Source organism: Balaenoptera acutorostrata, chromosome X (assembly GCF_949987535.1).
Source record: "Balaenoptera acutorostrata chromosome X, mBalAcu1.1, whole genome shotgun sequence".
Lineage (NCBI taxonomy): Eukaryota > Metazoa > Chordata > Mammalia > Artiodactyla > Balaenopteridae > Balaenoptera > Balaenoptera acutorostrata.
The window spans coordinates 8,054,809-8,074,117 of record NC_080085.1 but is presented as its reverse complement, the minus strand read 5'-3'; the positions used below and the strand labels follow the sequence as shown (position 1 = coordinate 8,074,117).

The window sequence follows — 19,309 nt, the reverse complement described above, 5'->3', positions numbered from 1 at the left end:
CTGCAATTTATGCAAAGATTGTTCTGCCTATGTTTTCCTCTAAGAGTTTTATAGTATCTGGTCTTACATTTAGGTCTTTAATCCATTTTGAGTTTATTTTTGTGTATGGTGTTAGAGAATGTTCTTGTTTCATTCTTTAACATGTAGCTGTCCAGTTTTCCCAGCAACACTTATGGAAGAGGCTGTCTTTTCCCCATTATATATTCCTGCCTCCTTTGACATAGATTAGTTGACCATAGGTGCGTGGGTTTATTTCTGGACTTTCTATCCTGTCCCATTGATCTATATTTCTGTTTCTCTGCCAATACCATACTGTTTTGATGACTGTAGGTTTGTAGTCAAGGAGCCTGATTCCTCCAGCTCTGTTTTCCTTTCTCAGGATTGCTTTGGCTATTCGGGGTTTTTTGTGTTTCCATACAAATTTAAAAATTTTTTGTTCTAGTTCTGTGAAAGATGCCATTGGTAATTTAATAGGGATTGCATTGAATCTGTAGATTGCCTTAGGTAGTATACTCATTTTGACAATATTGATTCTTCTAATTCAAGAACAATATTGATTTTTCCAATTCCTTTCCATCTGTGTGTGTCATCTTCAGTTTCTTTCATCAGCATCTTACAGTTTTCGAGTACAGGTATTTTGGCTCCTCGGGTAGGTTTATTCTTAGGAATTTTATTCTTTTTGATATGATGGTAAATGGGATCATTTCCTTAATTTCTCTTTCTGATCTGTCATCGTTAACATACAGAAATGCAAGAGATTTCTGTGTATTAATTCTGTAAGCTGCAACTTTACCAAATTCATTGATGAGCTCGAGTAGTTTTCTGGTAGCATCTTTAGGATTTTCTATGTATAGTATCATGTCATCTGTAAACAGTGGCAGTTTTACTTCTTTTCCAATTGGGATTCCTTTTCTTTCTTTTTCTTCTCTGATTGCCGTGGCTAGGACTTCCAAAGCTATGTTGAATAAAAGTGGTGGGAGTGGGCATCCTTGTCTTGTTTCTGATATTAGAGGAAATGCTTTCAGCTTTTCACTGTTGAGTATCATGTTAGCTGTGGGTTTGTCATATATGGTCTTTATTATGTTGAGGCTCTGTGCCCACTTTCTGGAGAGTTTTTATCATAAATGAATGTTGAATTTTGTCAGAAGCTTTTTCTGCATCTATTGAGATGATCATATGGTTTTTATTCTTCAATTTGTTAATGTGGTGTATCACATTGGTTGATTTGCGGATATTGAAGAATCCTTGCATCCCTGGGATGAATCCCACTTGATCATGGTATATGATCCTTTTACTGTATTGTCGGGTTTGGTTTGCTAGTATTATGTTGAGGAATTTTACATCTATATTCATCAGTGACATTGGCCTGTAATTTTCTTTTTTTGTGCTATCTTTGCCCGGTTTTGGTATCAGGGTGATGGTGGCCTCGTAGAATGAGTTTGGGAGTGTTCCCTCCTCTGCAATTTTTTTGGAGTAGTTTCAGAATGATAGGTGTTAACTCTTCTCTCAATGCTTGATAGAATTCGCCTGTGAAGCCATCTGCTCTTGGACTTTTGTTTGTTGGGAGTTTTTTAATCACATTTTCAATTTCAGTACTTGTGATTGGTCTGTTCACATTTTCTATTTCTGCTTGGTTCAGTCTTGGGAGATTGTACCTTTCTACGAATTTGTCCATTTCTTCTAGATTGTCCATTTTATTGGCATAGAGTTGCTTGTAGTAGTCTCTTATGATCCTTTGTATTTCTGTGGTGCCTGTTGTAACTTCAACTTTTTCATTTCTAATTTTGTGGATTAGAGCCTTCTCCCTTTTTTTCTTGATGAGTCTGGCTAAAGGTTTATCAATTTTGTTGATGTGTTCTTTGTCTCTATTTCATTTATTTCTGCTCTGATCTTTATGGTTTCTTTCCTTCTACTAACTTTGGGTTTTGTCTCTTCTTCTTTCTCTAGTTGCTTTAGGCATAAGGTTAAGTTGTTTATTTGAGATTTTTCTTGTTTCCTGAGGTGAGATAATATTGCTATAAACGTCCCTCTTAAAATTGCTTTTGCTGCGTCCCGTAGGTCTTGGATCATCAGGCTTTTGTTTTCGTTTGTCTCTAGGTATTTTTTCATTTCTTCTTTGATTTCTTCAGTGATCCATTGGTTGGTTAGTAGCATATTGTTTCACCTCCACGTGTTTGTGTTTTTTACAGTTTTTTGGGGGTTTTTTGTAGTTGATCTCTAATCTAATAGCTTTGTAGTCAGAGAAGATGCTTGATATGAGTTCAATTTTCTTAAATTTACTGAGGCTCACTTTGTGGCTCAGCATTGTGATCTCTCCTGGAGAATGTTATATGTGCCTTTGAGAAGAATGTGTATTCTGCTGCTTTCAAATGGAATATTCTATAAATATCAATTAAGTTCATCTGGTCTAATGTGTCATTTAAGGCCTTTGTTTCCTTATTGATTTTCTGTCTGGATGATCTGTCCATTGATGTAAGTGGGGTGTTAAAGTCCCCCGCTATTATTGTGTTACTGTTGATTTCTCCTTTTATGGCTGTTAGCATTTGCCTTATATACTGAGGTGCTCCTTTGTTGGGTGCATATACATTTACAATTGTTTTATCCTCTTCATGACTTGATCCTTTGATCATTGTATATATATATAGTGTCTTTCTTTGTCTCTTGTAACTGTCTTGATTTTAAAGTCTATTTTGTCTGGCATGAGTATTGCTACTCTAGCTTTCTTTTGATTTCCATTTGCGTAGAGTACCTTTTTCCGTCTTCTCACTTTCAGTCTGTATGTGTCTCTAGATCTGAAGTGGGTCTCTTGTAGACAGCATATATACGGGATTTATTTTTGTATCCATTCAGCCAGTTTATGTCTTTTGGTTGGAGTATTTCATCCTTTTACATTTCAGGTAATTATCAATATGTATGTTTTCTTATTGCCATCTTGTTCATTGTTTTGGATTTGTTTTTGTAGGTCTTTTTTCTTCCCTTCCTCTTTTGTTCGCTTCTCTTGTGATTTGATGACTGTCTTAATTCATTACTCTGAATTCTTTTTCAGGTAGATTACCTATCTCCACTTCACTTAGTTCTCCTGGGGTTTTCTCTTGTTCCTTTGTCTGGAATATATTTCTCTGCTGTCTCATTTTGTGTAACTGTCTGTGTTTGTGGTCTCTGTTTCTCAGGCTGCACGTTTGTAGTTCCTCTTTCTTCTGGTGTCTGCACCCTGGTGGGTGAGATTGGTCCAGAGGCTTGTGCAGGCTTCCTGGTGGGAGGGACTGTTGCCTGCCCCCTGGTGGGTGGAGCTGGGTCTTGTCCCTCTGGTGGGCAGGGCCATGTCAAGAGGTGCATTTAGAGGAGACTTTGTGCTCAGGAAGACTTTAGGCAGACTGTCTGCTGATGGGTGGGGCTGTGTTCCCACCCTGTTCATTGTTTGGCCTGAGGTGTTCCAGCACTGGAACCAGGCAGTGGGGTGGGGCAAGGTCTCGGTGCCAAAATGGTGATCTCCGGGAGAGCTCACGCTGATAAATATTTCCTGGGGCCTCTGGCCCTTGCCCCTACGGTGAGCCCCAGCCAACCCACAACTCCCTAGGAGACCCTCCAAGACCCACAGGTAGGTCTGACCCAGGCTCCTATGGAGTTGCTGCTTTGCCCTGGGTCCCAGTTCACAGGAAACCTTATGTGTGCCCTCCAAGAGTGGAGTCTCTGTTTCCACCTGTCCTGTGGAGCTCCTGCACTCAAGCCCCGCTGGCCTTCAAAGCCAAATGCTCTGGGGGCTCCTCCTCCTGATGCTAGACCCCCAGGCTGGGGAGCCTGAAGTGGGGCTCAGAACGCTTACTTCTGTAAGAGAACCTCTGCAGTATAATTATTTGCCATGTTGTGGGTCACCCATCTGGCGGGCATGGGATTTGACTATATCGCAGAAGCACCCCTTCTACTGTCTTGTTGTGGCTTCTTCTGTCTTTGGCTGTAGAATATCTTTTTTGGTAGGTCCTAGTCTTTTTTGTCAATAGTTGTTCAGCAGTTTTGATTTGGGTGTTTTCATGAGAGGAGGTGAGCCTCAAGTTCTACTCTGCCATCTTGTCTCTGGAATCTGTTTCACATTTTTTTTAAAGGATTTAATAATATGAATAGCCCAAGAGTACCAAATACCTGGTCTCATTCAGAGGCGAGCAGGGCCATCATCTGAAATATTAACAATTGGCCCCCACCTAGGAAGAATTTTAGACCTTATTTGAAACACAGAGAAACACCTCTCTCACTGGGGCCCATGAGATATTCAGTATTGGAGATAATTTGATGATCTTGAATAGCAGCAAAGTAGCTGGTCAGAGAGATGATAATAGAGGAAGCACTCCCTCTCACCCCACAGTTATTTAAATTGAATTAAGTAAATGGCAAAGGACGAGAAGAAATGTATTTTTAGGGGAGCAAGTTTGAAAGCTTCTTTAGCAAATATAAATAGAATATGTCAAAGTAGAATAGGATAGAATAGCAGTCACTTTTCAACAAAGAAATGTTTTGAATAAAGCCATATCAACCTTGCTTTTATTATATAAACCTTTTTTTGACTACACTGTTCTTTCCTAGCACAAGTAATTCTGAGGCACATGATGCTTAAAATAGAAATTTGATTTAGGAGTAATTAAAAGAGTGATGCAGAAAGACCCACACTTCTAAGGGGCTAAAGTAGAAGTGACTCATACCAACAAAGGGCTCCCCCCCTCCCTATAGCCCCTTTTCCCAGCTTCCCCTCCTGACCCCTCTGACCTTTCACTCCTTAATCAGCCTGCCTTGGAAGCTTTTCTTAAAATCTTACTTAGCTTTTATTAAAATCTTCTAAGAATGTATAATTTTGGAGTGAAAGGGAAAATCATGAAATGTTGAGAACAGCTTTGGCAAGCTGCCTGAGTAGGTAGAAAGCATAGAGAGGGCAGAAGTGGTACAACCAAAAGGTCTTGGGGCAAGTGATCACTAAGTCTTGAAAGAGAGTGGGTACCTATCAGTACAGTAAAGGCATACCAGACAGCCATGTTAAGCAAACCTATAGAGACAGAAGGTGGCAGGGTGTAGTGGGAGATCTCGTCTAATGAAGCCTGGCTAGAGAGTTGAGTGAGGAAGGGGAGACGGTGAGACATGAAGATAGAGAAATAGAACCAGGACTCAAACCCATACAGGTGTAGTTCTTCCTGTTTGTGCATCTGGAGTCAGCTGGGGGTCAGCTAACCTGCTGATCTTGGTCAGGCTCCCTCGCAGGTCAGGCTGACAACTGGGGCGTCTCCACGGCTGGACAGCTCTCTCCTGCAATCTAGCGCAAGCATGTTCTCCAGGGGATTGCAGAGGTGAAGGCAGAAGGGTGGGCCCAGTTGCCCACATGCTTTTCAAGCCTCTGTCTTTGTCATGTTAGCTGACATGCCATTGGCCAGACCCATTCCCACGAGTGAGCCTGGAGTCGGAATGAGAGGCCTGCAAGGTTACGTAGCAAACAAAATGCGTGGATACAGCAAGAAGGAAGGGAGTGGAGCCAGAGGACCCTCTATTGTAGAACCTTAGCTCGATACCAGTGCTTCACTCCATCCCCAAAATGAAAGCAAGATACCTGTTGCTTGAAACTTAGGGTTTCCTAGGTGACTAAACTGTGACTAACTTGACTTCCATGCTGTTGGCATGGAAAAGAATACCAAAATAAGACACATGAACGGAATAGATGAGAAAAGGCCACACCTGTAGAAATCCAACAACAACAATACTACTGAAATTAGAGCTTTATGTTGGGTGATTCCAGAGAAGGGGATTTGTTCCCAGAAAGCAGTTGCCACAAGAAAATAAATGCCCATGGCTTAACGAAGATTACAGACCTGCCTTTTGTTGTTGTTGTTCTTGTAATTTTTTTTATTGAAGTGTAGTTGATTTACAATATTGTGTTAGTTGCAGGTGTACAGCAAAGTTTCAGTTATTTTTTCAGCTTATTTTCCATTATAGGTTCTTACAAGATAATTTAGTTTCCTGTGCAGTAGGTCCTTGTTTATCTAGTGTTTTAAATTTTTTTTTTATATTGGAGTATAGTTGATCTACAATGTTGTTAGTTTCAGGTGTACAGCAAAGTGATTCAGTTATACATATATCCATTCCTTTTCAGATTCTTTTCCCATATAGGTTGTTACAGAATATTGAGTAGAGTTCTCTGTGCTATACAGTGCAAGCTCTGCCTTATTTAAAACGTAGATGCTGAAAAGGCCTGTTCTCCCAGGACAGATGGAAACCAGTGAAACTGCAGTTGTTCATCTAACTGGGGTACTCTAGTCAGCTTGTTAGTATCAGCATTTGTTTGTCTCTTTCATGTCCATTAATGCAGTATAGTGAAGTCCCAATGCCTACAGGATCAAATTGCAACAATGCAAGAATAAATTTAGATTAAAGGTAACTGAGATGTAAACATTCTCAGATTATTTTTTCTTTTGTAATTTAATCTTTATTTTATCTTGGAGTATAGTTGCTTTACAATGCAGTGTTAGTTTCAGGTGTACAGCAAAGTGATTCAGTTATACAGATACATATATCCATTACTTTACAGATTCTTTTCTCATAGGTTTTTAGAGACTAGTGACTAGAGTTCCCTGTGCTGTGCAGTAGGTCCTTGTTGGTTATCTGTTGTATATATAGTAGTGTGTAGATGTTAATCCCAAACTCCTAATCTATCCCTCTCCTGACCTCTCCCCTTTGGTAACCACAAGTTTGTTTTTGAAGTCTGTGAGTCTGTTTCTGTTTTGTACACAAGTTCATTTGTATCATTTTTGTTTAGATTCCACATAGAAGTGATATCACATGGTACTTGTCTTTCTCTTTGATTTACTTCACTTCGTATGATCATCTCTAGGTCCATCCATGTTGCTGCAAATGGCATTATTTCATTCTTTTTTTATGGTTGAGTAGTATTCCATTGTATATATGTACCACATCTTCTTTATTCATTCCTCTGTTGATGGACATTTAGGTTGCTTCCATGTCCAGGCTATTGTTAAATAGTGCTGCAGTGAACATTGGGGTGCATGTTTTTTTTCCAAGCTATGATTTTCTCCTGATCTATGCCCAGGAGTGGGATTGCTGGGTCATATGATAGTTCTATTTTTAGTTTTTTAAGGAACCTCCATACTTTTCTCCATAGTGGCTGCACCAATTTACATTCCCACCAACAGTGTAGGAGGGTTCCCTTTTCTCCACACCCCCTCCAGCACTTGTTATTTGTAGATTTTTTGATGATGGCCATTCTGATCAGTGTGAGGTGGTGGTACCTCACTGTAGTTTTGATTTGCATTACTCTAATAATTAGTGAGGTTGAGCATCTTTTCATGTGCTTTTTGGCCAGAGATAATTTTTTTCTTAACTATTATGCATAGTTGTAGTGATTGAGGGAGATCTGGATTTGAATCCCAGCTTTGGACCTCACTAGCTCTATAATTTGGGGCAAATTATTGAACATCCTCTGTTTCTTCATCTGTAAGAAGAGGTAATGTTTTAACTTCACATGGCTGAGATACTGAAAGTAAAGGTCTTAGCCCTGTGTTTGCCAGTGTTAGCACTTAGCTATTCAAAGTTACTGTTCCTACAAAAATATAGCCTAGACTCACCCGTCATTATATTTTTTGTCATATGATAAAGGTCGATCGTGCAATTTGCCAGGATTATCTACATGATGGCATTTTACACAGTCTTCGTGTGAAAGGTCTTCCTTGCATGTTGTTTGTTCTTCTATCCTACCATTTGAAAGGACTATCCTTTGCAGATGTTCTATTGAATGATAAGATCTAAGAGTACAAACTCTACTGGAAAGAAGGAGAAGGAATACTCCAAAGCTGGCTGTAGCTCCTTGTGCCACTGGGCAGTCTTTTATTGTCCCTAGGTCACAGTTCCTTCACTTGTCATAATAAATTCTAGTTAATTGCCCTCAAGTGACTTCAGTGAAGGAGAACTAGATACTATCTATGGAGCTTTTTAATCTTATAAAAAAAACTATCTCTAATCAAATTCATACACTCAAATGCAAAATTAATGAGTTAATTTTTTATTTTTCATTTTTATGAACAGGCTTATGACTACAGATGTTAACGAATTGCTTATTGAGAAATAGATATGTATTCAATTTTAGTTTTTTCCAAAACTACTTTTAATGCATCATTGAAAATCTTCAATTGGAGCCTTCTCCCAGCAGCCTATTATTTTTATTATTGGCAAAAGTCAAAAGATCTGTGTCTTCAAGCCTTCATGGCAAAGTAGTTATCTGTATTTAATTTATTTTAGTCATTTTGAAAACATTCATGAAAGTTATTAAACATATACTATTTGTATTGAGAAGAAGGAAAAGAATGTTCACTTGTGTCCAATCTGTTCAAAGAAACAAAGGGTGTTTGTTAGAAGCTGGTGTGCAGCCTCTCTGAAGGGTGTCCGTGTTGCATAATGTTTTATACATAATGATGTTTTACTGTAAGATGACAGGCAGTTGCTGTAGAAGGCTCTGAAGTCCCAAACGTAATTAGGATCTTGTAAGGAGCAGCATTATGTAGGGAGATGCTTCTGACCCATTGTGAATGAGAGAAAAAAAGTACAAAAATCACAAAACTCAATTATTCTATTATGAACTTATCATCTTCCAAGTTCCATTGTTGCTTTAATACTTCAAGCTGAATTGGAGAAGGTGAATGTTGGCATCCCCTCAAAGATGATTGGAAGCGAATTTAGAGAAAAGTAGAAGTTTCAGTCAGGACAGTTATATGGATGTTTGTTTCATAAAGTGATGAATAAAACCTGGTCAACGGTCTCAACACAGTGGGGTATCAAGGCAGAGAAGTCTGGCGCTTGGCACCATATGCAAGAAGTTAAGTGGTGCTGGCACTAGACCAACACTAGCAATGCAGTAATGGTGTACTCCGAGGCATCCCACTAACTGCAGCCCCCAAAAGAGAACGGTCGATGTTGCTTTCTTGGCATTTGTAATCAACCTCTCAGTTAGGACCTTGGCCGTACTAATAATATAAAGGTAAGCCTAAATAGTTAGCATTCATCAAAGCAGATTGTCCCAGGGTAAAGTTATCCAATCAAATTTGACTACTCCATAAACATTTTGTTCTTTTAATATTCAAGTAAAATAATTAGTGACTTGTTCACAAACTAATCAGGATGGTCAGGGTCCCTTTTTTGGTTTGCAAAAGTTTCCTGAAACATTAAATCTTTTTTTGTTGGGTTAAGACTTTGGATTGTAAGCCAAGTTGCAGTTTGCAGCAATTTCAGACATCTGCTTTATGATGTTGCTGAAAGCATTCTGCCACCACATTAAACCCAGCTTTGGGGTTGTACAGTGATGTAAAGTTTATTGAAACATTTTTACATTTGCTTTCTTTGACCACCATACTCATTTCGCTGTAACATATGCAATTAAATAGGAACAGTGTAAACACAGTGACATTGATAGGATTCTCATTTGATTCTGCTGACTGCTGTTATTGTTTGCATTTGTGCCGGACTGCTGTTGACAAAGGTCTAGGAATATGAGTGGATTGTCCTAGGCGATGGAAAAGCTCATCATTTTGTTCTGTTTTTTATTTTTTATTGGAGTATAGTTGATTTTTTACAATGTTGTGTTAGTTTCAGGTGTACACAGCACAGTGATTCAGTTATACATATATACATTTTTTCAGATTCTTTTCCCTTATAGGTTATCACAGACTATTGAGTAGAGGTCCCTGTGCTATATAGTAGGAGCTTGTTGATTATCTGTTTTATATAGAGTAGTGTACATATGTTAATCCCAAACTCCTAATTTGTCCCTTCCCCTTTGGTAACTGTAAGTTTGTTTTCTGTGGCTGTTGTTTTATTACTATTGTGACACTCTTATCAAATATCTAAAGTGAGTTACAAGCACTGCCAGGGCTTCTGCTTTGGGACTAGGAGGGGTAGCTTCCGTGCAACAAGAGTTCAGTCTCCATAGTACTCGCTGGGATTTGGGCTTCAGGAGAACCTGGGGCTGTGTCCATGCTGACAGGACCTGGGTTTGCTCAGGATCTGCCCAGGGAGGTGCCGCTGGGAGTAAAAGTTCCCTGACCAGGGATCAAACCTGCGCCCCCTGCAGTAGAAGCACAGAGTCTTAACCCCTGGACAGCCAGGCAATTAAGAAGAGGCTTCACTTGGGGGAGGTCAGTGACAAAAAGGGTAAGAAAAACCATGCTCAGACCAATTTTAATGAGGCTGTAGATGAGCGGATTCAGCACAGGAGTGAGCACACCATACTGCACAGAGAAAGTCAATGCCAGAGGGGATCCTAAAGTTGGCATGAGGTAGCAGAGAAACCCTGAGTCAAAGAAGAAGGTCACTGCAGTGAGTGGAGAATCTATAGCTTAGAAGTGGGAGAAGATGTCCGAGAGACAGACAAGGCCACTTGTCTCGATTTCGAGTGCTTAGAGTGGGACAAAGAGCAGAAGAGTGGAAAACCGTCTGGCCCACCGTAGCTCCCCAAAGCACAGGTCAAGCCTGTGCTGGGGAAAGGGGAACAGGTGCAATGTGCATTGAGTTCGAAAGTAACTGGGAAGTTGTGAAATAATTCTGAGGGATCATTAAGGGATGGAAAATGAATATTGGCTAAAGCAAGGGGGAAAACAGAAATTGGAAAAAAATTAAGTCTGGGGTTAAGACTTGCTTGACAACATATATATCCCACCCACTCCATCCATACACACACACCAAGCTTGTTTTTAAAAACATTTGGATTTGGTGAGAAGATGGCAGAGTAGAAGGACATGCTCTCACTCCCTCTTGCGAGAGCACCTGAATCACAACTAACTGCTGGACAGTCATCAACAGGAAGACACTAGAACTCACCAGAAAATATACCCCCACATCCAAAGACAAAGGAGAAGCCACAATGAGACGGTAGGAGGGGCGCAATCACAATAAAATCAAATCCCATAACCGCTGGGTGGGTGGCTCACAGACTGGAGAACACTTATACCACAGAAGTCCACCACTGGAGTGAAGGTTCTGAGCCCCACGTCAGGCTTCCCAACCTGGGGGTCTGGCAATGGGAGGAGGAATCCCCAGAGAATCAGACTTAGAAGGCTAGCTGGATTTGATTGCAGGACTGGGGGAAACAGACTCCACTCTTGGAGGGCACACACAGGGTAGTGTGCACATCCAGACCCAGGAGGAGGGAGCAGTGACCCCATAGGAGACTGAAGCAGACCTACCTGCTGGTGTTGGAGGGTCTCCTGCAGAGGCAGGGGGTGGCCGTGGCTCACTGCAGGGACAGGGACCCTGGCAGCAGAAGTTCTGGGAAGTGCTCCTTGGCGTGAGCCCTCCCGGAGTCCACCATTAGCCCCACCAAAGAGCCTGTGGCCTCCAGTGCTGGGTCACCTCAGGCCAAACAACGGAACAGGGAGTGAACTCAGCCCCACGCATCAGCAGACAAGTGGATTAAAGTTTTACTGCTCTCTGCCCACCACAGCAACACCCAGCTCTACCCACCACCAGTCCCTCCCATCAGGAAGCTTGCACAACCCTCTTAGATAGCCTCATCCACCAGAGGGCAGACAGCAGAAGCAAGAAGAAGAACTACAATCCTGCAGCCTGTGGAAGGAAAACCACACATTCACAGAGAGATAGACAAAATGAAAAGGCAGAGGACCATGTGCCAGATGAAGGAACAAGCTAAAACCCCAGAAAAACAACTAAATGAAGTGGAGATAGGCAACCTTCCAGAAAAAGAAGAACAGAGGCAAAGATCGTGACGATGCAAGAAATGTTTAACAAAGACCTAGAAGAATTAAAGAACAAACAAACAGAGATGAACAGTACAATAACTGAAATGAAAACTACACTAGAAGGAATCAATAGCAGAATAACTGAGGCAGAAGAACAGATAAATGACCTGGACAGAATGGTGGAAATCACTGCCACAGAACAGAATAAAGAAAGAGGAATGAAAAGAAATGAAGACAGCCTAAGAGACCTCTGGGACAACATTACACGCACCAACATTCGCATTATAGGGGTCCCAGAAGGAGGAGAGAGAGAGAAAGGACCAGAGAAAATACTTGAAGAGATTACAGTCAGAAAACTTCCCTAACATGGGAAAGGAAATAGCCACCCAAGTCCAGGAAGCACAGAGAGTCCCAGGCAGGATAAACCCAAGGAGAAACATGCCAAGACACACAGTAATCAAATTGACAAAAATTAAAGACAAAAATTATTAAAAGCAACAAGGGAAAAACGACAAACAACATACAAGGGAACTCCCATAAGGTTAACAGCTGATTTCTCAGCAGAAACTCTACGAGCCAGAAGGGAGTGGCATGATATACTTAAAGTGCTGAAAGGGAAGAACCTACAACCAAGATTACTCTACCCGGCAAGGATCTCATTCAGATTCGATGGAGAAATCAAAAGCTTTACAGACAAGCAAAAGCTAAGAGAATGCAGCTCCACCAGACCAGCTCTACAACAAATGCTAAAGGAACTTCTCTAAGTGGGAAACACAAGAGAAGAAAAGGACCTACAAAAACAAACACAAAAACAATTAAGAAAATGGTAAGAGGAACATACATGTTGGTAATAATTACCTTAAATGTGAATGGATTAAATGCTCCAGCCAAAACACAGAGGCTCACTGAATGGATACAAAAAACAAGACCCATATTTATATATGCTGCCTACAAGAGACCCACTTCAGACCTAGGAACACATACAGAAAGTGAGGGGATGGAAAAAGATATTCCATGCAAATGGAAATCTAAAAAAAGCTGGAGCAGCAATTCTCATATCAGATAAAATAGACTTTCAAATAAAGAATGTTACAAGAGACAAGGAAGGACACTACATAATGATGAGGGGATCAATCCAAGAAGAAGATATACCCATTATAAATATATACGCACCCAACATAGGAGCACCTCAATACATAAGGCAAACGCTAACAGCTGTAAAAGAGGAAATCAACAGTAACACAATAATAGTGGGGGGCTTTAACACCTCACTTACACCAATGGACAGACCATGGAGACAGAAAATTAACAAGGAAACACAAGCTCTAAATGACACAATAGACCAGACAGATTTAATTGATATTTTTAGAACATTTCACCCAAAGTGGCAGAATACACTTTATTCTCAAGTGCACATGGAACATTCTCCAGGACAGATCACATCTTGGGTCACAAATCAAGCCTCAGTAAATTTAAGAAAATTGAAATCATATCAAGCATCTTTTCCAACCACAACACTATGAGATTAGAAATAAATTACAGGCAAAAAAACATAAAAACCACAAACACATGGAGGCTAAACACTACATTACTAAATAACCAAGAGACCACTGAAGAAATCAAAGAGAACAAGACAAGTCTGTCCACTCTCACCACTATTATTCAACATAGTTTTGGAAGTTTTAGCCATAGCAATCAGAGGGAAAAAAGAAATAAAAGGAATCCAAATTAGAAAAGAAGAAGTAAAACTCACTGTTTGCAGATGACATGATACTATACATAGACAATCCTAAAGATGCCACCAGAAAACTACTAGAGCTAATCAATGAATTTGGTAAAGTAGCAGGATACAAAATTAATGCACAGAAATCTCTGGCATTCCTATACACCAACAACAAAAGATCAGAAAGAGAAATTAAGGAAACAATCCCATTCACCACTGCAACAAAAATAATTAAATACCTAGGAAGAAAACTACCAAAGGAGGTAAAAGACCTGTACTCAGAAAACACTGATGAAAGAAATCAAAGATGACACAGACAGATGGAGAGAGATACCATCTGCTCTTGGATTGGAAGAATCAATATTGTGAAAATGACTATACTTCCCAAAGCAATCTACAGATTCAGTGAAATCCCTATTACCAATGGCATTTTTTTTTTTAACAGAACTAGAACAAAAAAATCTTAAAATGTGTGTGGAGACACCAAAGACCCCAAATAGCCAAAGCAATTTTGAGGGGAAAAAAACGGAGCTTGAACAATCAGGCTCCCTGACTTCAGACTATACTACAGAGCTGTAGTAATCAAGACAGTATGATACTGGCACAAAAACAGAAACATAGATCAATGCAACAGGATAGAAAGCCCAGAGATAAACCCACACACATATGGTCACCTTATCTTTGATAAAGGAGGCAAGAATATACAATGGAGAAAAGACAGTCTCTTCAATAAGTGGTGCTGGGAAATCTAGACAGCTACATGTATAAGAATGAAATTAGAACACTCCCTAACACCATACACAAAGTAAACTCAAAAATGATTCAAGACCTAAATATAAGACCAGACACAATAAAACTCTTAGAGGAAAGCATAGGCAGAACACTCTGACATAAATCACAGCAAGATCTTTTTTGACCCACCTCCTAGAGTAATGGAAATAAAACCAAAAATAAACAAATGGGACCTACTGAAACTTAAAAGCTTTTGCACAGCAAAGGAAACTATAAACAAGACAAAAAGACAACCCTAAGAATGGGAGACAGTATTTGCAAACGAATCAACGGACAAAGGATTAATCTCCAAAGTATATAAACAGCTCATGCAGCTCAGTGTCAAAAAAAACAAACAACCCAATCCAAAAATGGGCAGAAGACCTAAACAGACCTTATTCTCCAAAGAACATACAGATGGCCAGGAGGCACATGAAAAGCAGCTGAACATCACTAATTATTAAAGAAGTGCAAATCAAAGCTACAATGAGGTATCACACCTCACACCAGTTAGAATGGGCATCATCAGAAAATCTACAAACAACAAATGCTGGAGAGGGTGTGGAGAAAAGGGAACCTTCTTGCACTGTTGGTGGGAATGTAAATGGATACAGCCACTTTGAAGAACAGTATGGAGGTTCCTTAAAAAACTAAAATAGAATTACCATACGACCCAGCAATTCCACTACTGGGCATATACCCTGAGAAAACCATAATTCAAAAAGACACGTGCACCCCAGTGTTCACTGCAGCACTATTTACAATAGCCAGGACATGGAAGCAACCTAAATGCCCATCAACAGACGAATGGATAAAGAAGATGTGGTACGTATATACAATGGAATATTACTCAGCCATGAAAAGAAACGAAATTGAGTCATTTACAGAGACGTGGATGGACCTAGAGACTGTCATACAGAGTGAAGTAAGTCAGAAAGAGAAAAATATCATATATTAATGCTTACATGTGGCACCTAGAAAAATGGTACAGGTGAACCGGTTTGCAGATGTAGAGAACAAACATACGGACACCAAGGGGGGACGCGCAGGAGGTGGGGGTGGTGGTGGGATGAATCGGGAGGTTGGGATTGACATGGATACACTAATACGTATGAAATAGATAACTAATAAGAACCTGCTGTATAAAAATAAATAAAATTCAAAAAAAAATAATAAAGTGAGTTACAGGCTTCTTTGGGCCCAGAGCTGAGATCCACTTTTGGGTGGATCAAAATCTACTATTTGGTTGTGGCACTATCTGGAAGCATTGACTTTGTCACTGCTGTGTTCAAGGAAAAGGGAAGGTGAGAAAGTATCAAAAGAGATATGTAATTGGGAGAGTCCCATGTTACTAAGCTATTTGTGGATGTTCACCTGGGTCTAATACAAGTGAGAACTGGTCGGAGAAATAGGGGGAAATTGGGGGTGGGGGGATGGTGCCTCAGTTGCTCTATTATGTCTCCAAAAACAAGCACACCACACTCAACCCCTTCTGTGAGCCTCACATCATTTCCTTGCTTTATGGTGGCTCTGTCAAGTCTTGCAGTCCTCCTGGTTTAAATGTTTACAGATGGAAGTGAAAAGAGGTGAGAGAAGATTCACAGGATTTTTCACGTATATGACTATATACATGTTTGCTTATTTTAAGACTCACTGAAGTGCACCTGCAAATACTGTGCACCCAAGATACAAGTCGTAGGAGGTGAATTTTCACAATTAACAAAATATTTTCACGTTCGTCTCAACTGTGAGACTACCATGAACAATGTTGAACTATAAAAAGTCGGAGACGGTATTGAGTAGGATTCAGAGACAGCTGTCATGGGGCCGTGAACATCTTGAAATGCTATGCAGATATTTGTGGGTTAGTAGGGATATGCGTTTGTGAGTTTCCTTCTACAGAAATGTTTTATTAGAGTCTCAAAGAGGTAAGACCAAAGAAAGATGAAGGGACTGCTTCTTGGGCGTATGGTTAAGGTGTAAGTTGCCTCAAGATCAAAAGAACTAACCTTTGACTTGCAAATCCCCTGAAAGGGAAGGAGGGGAGGCAAGTTGAGCGCCCCTCAGGAAGTGGGGGGGCCCAGCCCTCTACCGAGAATCGATGAAGGAAATTCACCAGAGTCAGGAAACGCCATGACAGCCCAGTCACCAGGGGGCTGGGAAAAGGTTCGATTAGCGTGGAGATGGATGGGCGGAGAGGAGAGTCGGGCCCAGGACCAAAGAAATGTTTTCAGCATCAGCCAGCTGAAAAACAAGACGGCTTCCTCTTTCCTACATGTTCTTCCAAAGCCTCCTAAATCTGCAGGCTGCTTCTCAAACCACATCCTGCAGCATGCCGCCAGAAGAGCAGCCCTGCTCTTCTCTGGAACCAGCCATGCTAGGGGTGCAGCTGGTCCCAATCCCTGTTGATGCTTTTCTCAGAGCTGCCCTGGGCCCTGAGCTGCCCTCAGGTGCTGCCACTCCAGGGTTCTCTTAGGGACACATGTCCTGAATCACTGAAGTACGACCAGGATAGTACTGGGTCACACACAACCCCAATGAGCATTCTCTTAGGTCCCCTGTCAGAAGTTGCTCTGGTGCTGGCCAGTCTCTGCTGGTCTCACTCCCGAATCGGCTGGGCAGTCGGTGAGAGGAGGAGACTATCGGGTACGTTCTCCCTATGGCCGTCCCTATGGCAGTGGCACGAGGGGGCAACAAACCCTCAAGGCCTTGTAATGCCTCCTCTTGCCACTGGCACGTTATCATTTCAGCCTCATTCTAGTGGCCAAAGCAGGTCACATGGCCAAATCCAAAGCTACGAGATAAGAGAATATACCCCATGTCTTTAGAAGGAGCAACTGCAAAGTCACCTAGACGTGGATCCAGGGCAGGGTGAAGGATGAGAGGCAAAAAATGCAACCTACTACATCTACGTTAGTGAAGGCAATTTCTCATTCGTGACCCGGGTCTCTCCTCACCTTCTGTGAGTCTCAAAATTGATGAGATCAAAAACTGAATGCTCATCATAATGAGAACGGGGGGAGGGATCCGTGGTTACTTGCTTGCTTTTCATCCCACGGCACCTAGTAACACATCATGCCCGTAGACGGTGCTTAAGATCCTGGACAGAACCATCCTTGCTGCTCCTAGCCACACTGAACAGGGTTTGCAATATAATCATCTTAGTTGGTCTTTCCACTTCGAGCACACAGCCCGAATATATAATAATAAATACAGGTTGCCATCCTAGTTATAGGCAGGACACTGGGCACTCGAGTTGATTGGTGGTCTCCCTGAGAAGTGACAAAGCTCTCCACTTCCGGTTCAAAGAACCGAAAATCCTGCGACCAAAGAACCCATCACGTGTGCTTGGCTTTGCAGGTCTGTGTAACTCGGCCGATAGCTGGATGATCGTGCCCAACATCAAGCAGAACCACTACACCGTCCACGGTCTGCAGAGCGGCACCAAGTACATCTTCATTGTCAAGGCCATCAACCAGGCGGGCAGCCGCAGCAGTGAGCCTGGGAAGCTGAAGACGAACAGTACGTGCCGCCAGCTCGGCAGAGCTGTCGTCTCTCATCTGCTCTCCTTTCAGCTGCCTCTAGCGCCGCTTCTTTTCCTCTTCTCTGTCTCGGGTGTCGCTGACAGCCTCAGAAAGCAAGCAAAGAACCAGTGTGCAATCGTGGGCTTTGCATCAGATTCCTCTCGGTTCCAAGCCTGACAGACACAGAGTCGGGGCGCTGGAACTGGCAGATAGTATTCTTTTCCATAGCAGAATAGCAAATTACTAAGTCTTTCTTCAGGAATTCTCTTACCCCAGATAGCTGTCCAGGTCTGGGGTTCTCAGTCAGAGGTGATTCTGGTCCCCCGAGGAACACTGAGCCACGTCTGGGGTCATTTTTGGTTGTCACAGCTGGGATGGATGTCACTGGTGTCTAGTGGTTAGAGGCCAGGGATGACGGGAAACGTCCCCCAGTCCTCAGGATGGCCCCTACAACACAGGGCGAGCCAGGCGGTACGTGCATCTTGTAACACTGTCATCTCCCCCTCTCTGCCCACCTGGGTTTTATTTTGTGCTCATCTTTCTTTACATCTTTTTGATCTAGAAATATTATGCTGTATAATATGGTACTCCTTTGCATAAGACCTCCCAAGAGACAGTCACTTGGAGTGTGTCAATATCACAGCACGTTCTAGGGTTGCCAGCCAGTCAACAGGAACTACTTTTTAAGAGGAACCCTCATTTAACCCAAATCCTTGATTTCAGTAGTCAAGTAACTTTATTCCAGGTATATGTGTTTTAAGATACATACTCTTAAACATAAGCTAATTTCTCCTCTCCATGTGTCTGCTGGTAAAGAAGAAAAACGTCCTCAGAGAGTAACTAAGAAAACAAATGAATATATACATACACTGAGGTTAATTCTATAGAGTAGATCTAAGAGACATCTTGTTTGTGCTTCACCGGTTTTACCAAAGATAATGTATTCATTTCATATAGACAGGTAATGTCATCTTCTACGTCTAGACAGGCAATCATTGACCAGATGTTATTAAGTTACGTACAAGAGGTTGGTAAACTTTTTCTGTTCTGTGCCAAATAGTAACTGTTTGGGGCTGTGCAGGTCAGATGGTCTTGGTCACAGGTATTCAACTCTGTCGTGCAAAAAGCACGGCAATGGCCACGCTTCATCACAACTTTATTGACAGACACAGGCAGTGGGCTGAATCTGGCCTGCGGGCTATAGTTTGCCAAACTCTTAGGTGTACAAGTCCTACAGTGCATTGAATTCTTTAGCCAAGTCAATGATTAATTTGTTCCCTGCGCTAATTTGTCCTCATCGAAGCAAAAGCCTTGAACCTAGACAGAGTAGGTCATAGTTTCCTTGAGAAACACATCCGAGGCGCAAGTGGAATTTGTTCCGAGAAGGCAGGGGGTTGGGCCTGACATCAGGTGGCATGACCCTGCTCCATGCATGTGTGGGTGAGGCTGGGAGCTGAAGCCAACACCATGTAGCTCACCGTTATAAGGCCAGTCTTTTCAATGGCTGTAACGTTCTGATCTTCCTCCCTGGAAGAAGGGCAAGCAGAACACAGCCTTCA

General features: G+C 41.6%; 1 protein-coding gene across 4 annotated transcripts in view; it reads left to right on the top strand.

Moving 5' to 3' along the window:
* Nucleotides 1-19,309, top strand: part of MID1 (midline 1) — a 381,356-nt gene that overhangs the window by 348,527 nt on the left and 13,520 nt on the right. For all 4 annotated transcript variants that reach the window (XM_057538393.1, XM_057538394.1, XM_057538392.1 and 1 more), the window contains exon 8: nt 17,587-17,748. In XM_057538393.1, coding sequence (XP_057394376.1) covers nt 17,587-17,748 — 162 coding nt within the window. The remainder of the gene's footprint in view (nt 1-17,586; nt 17,749-19,309) is intronic.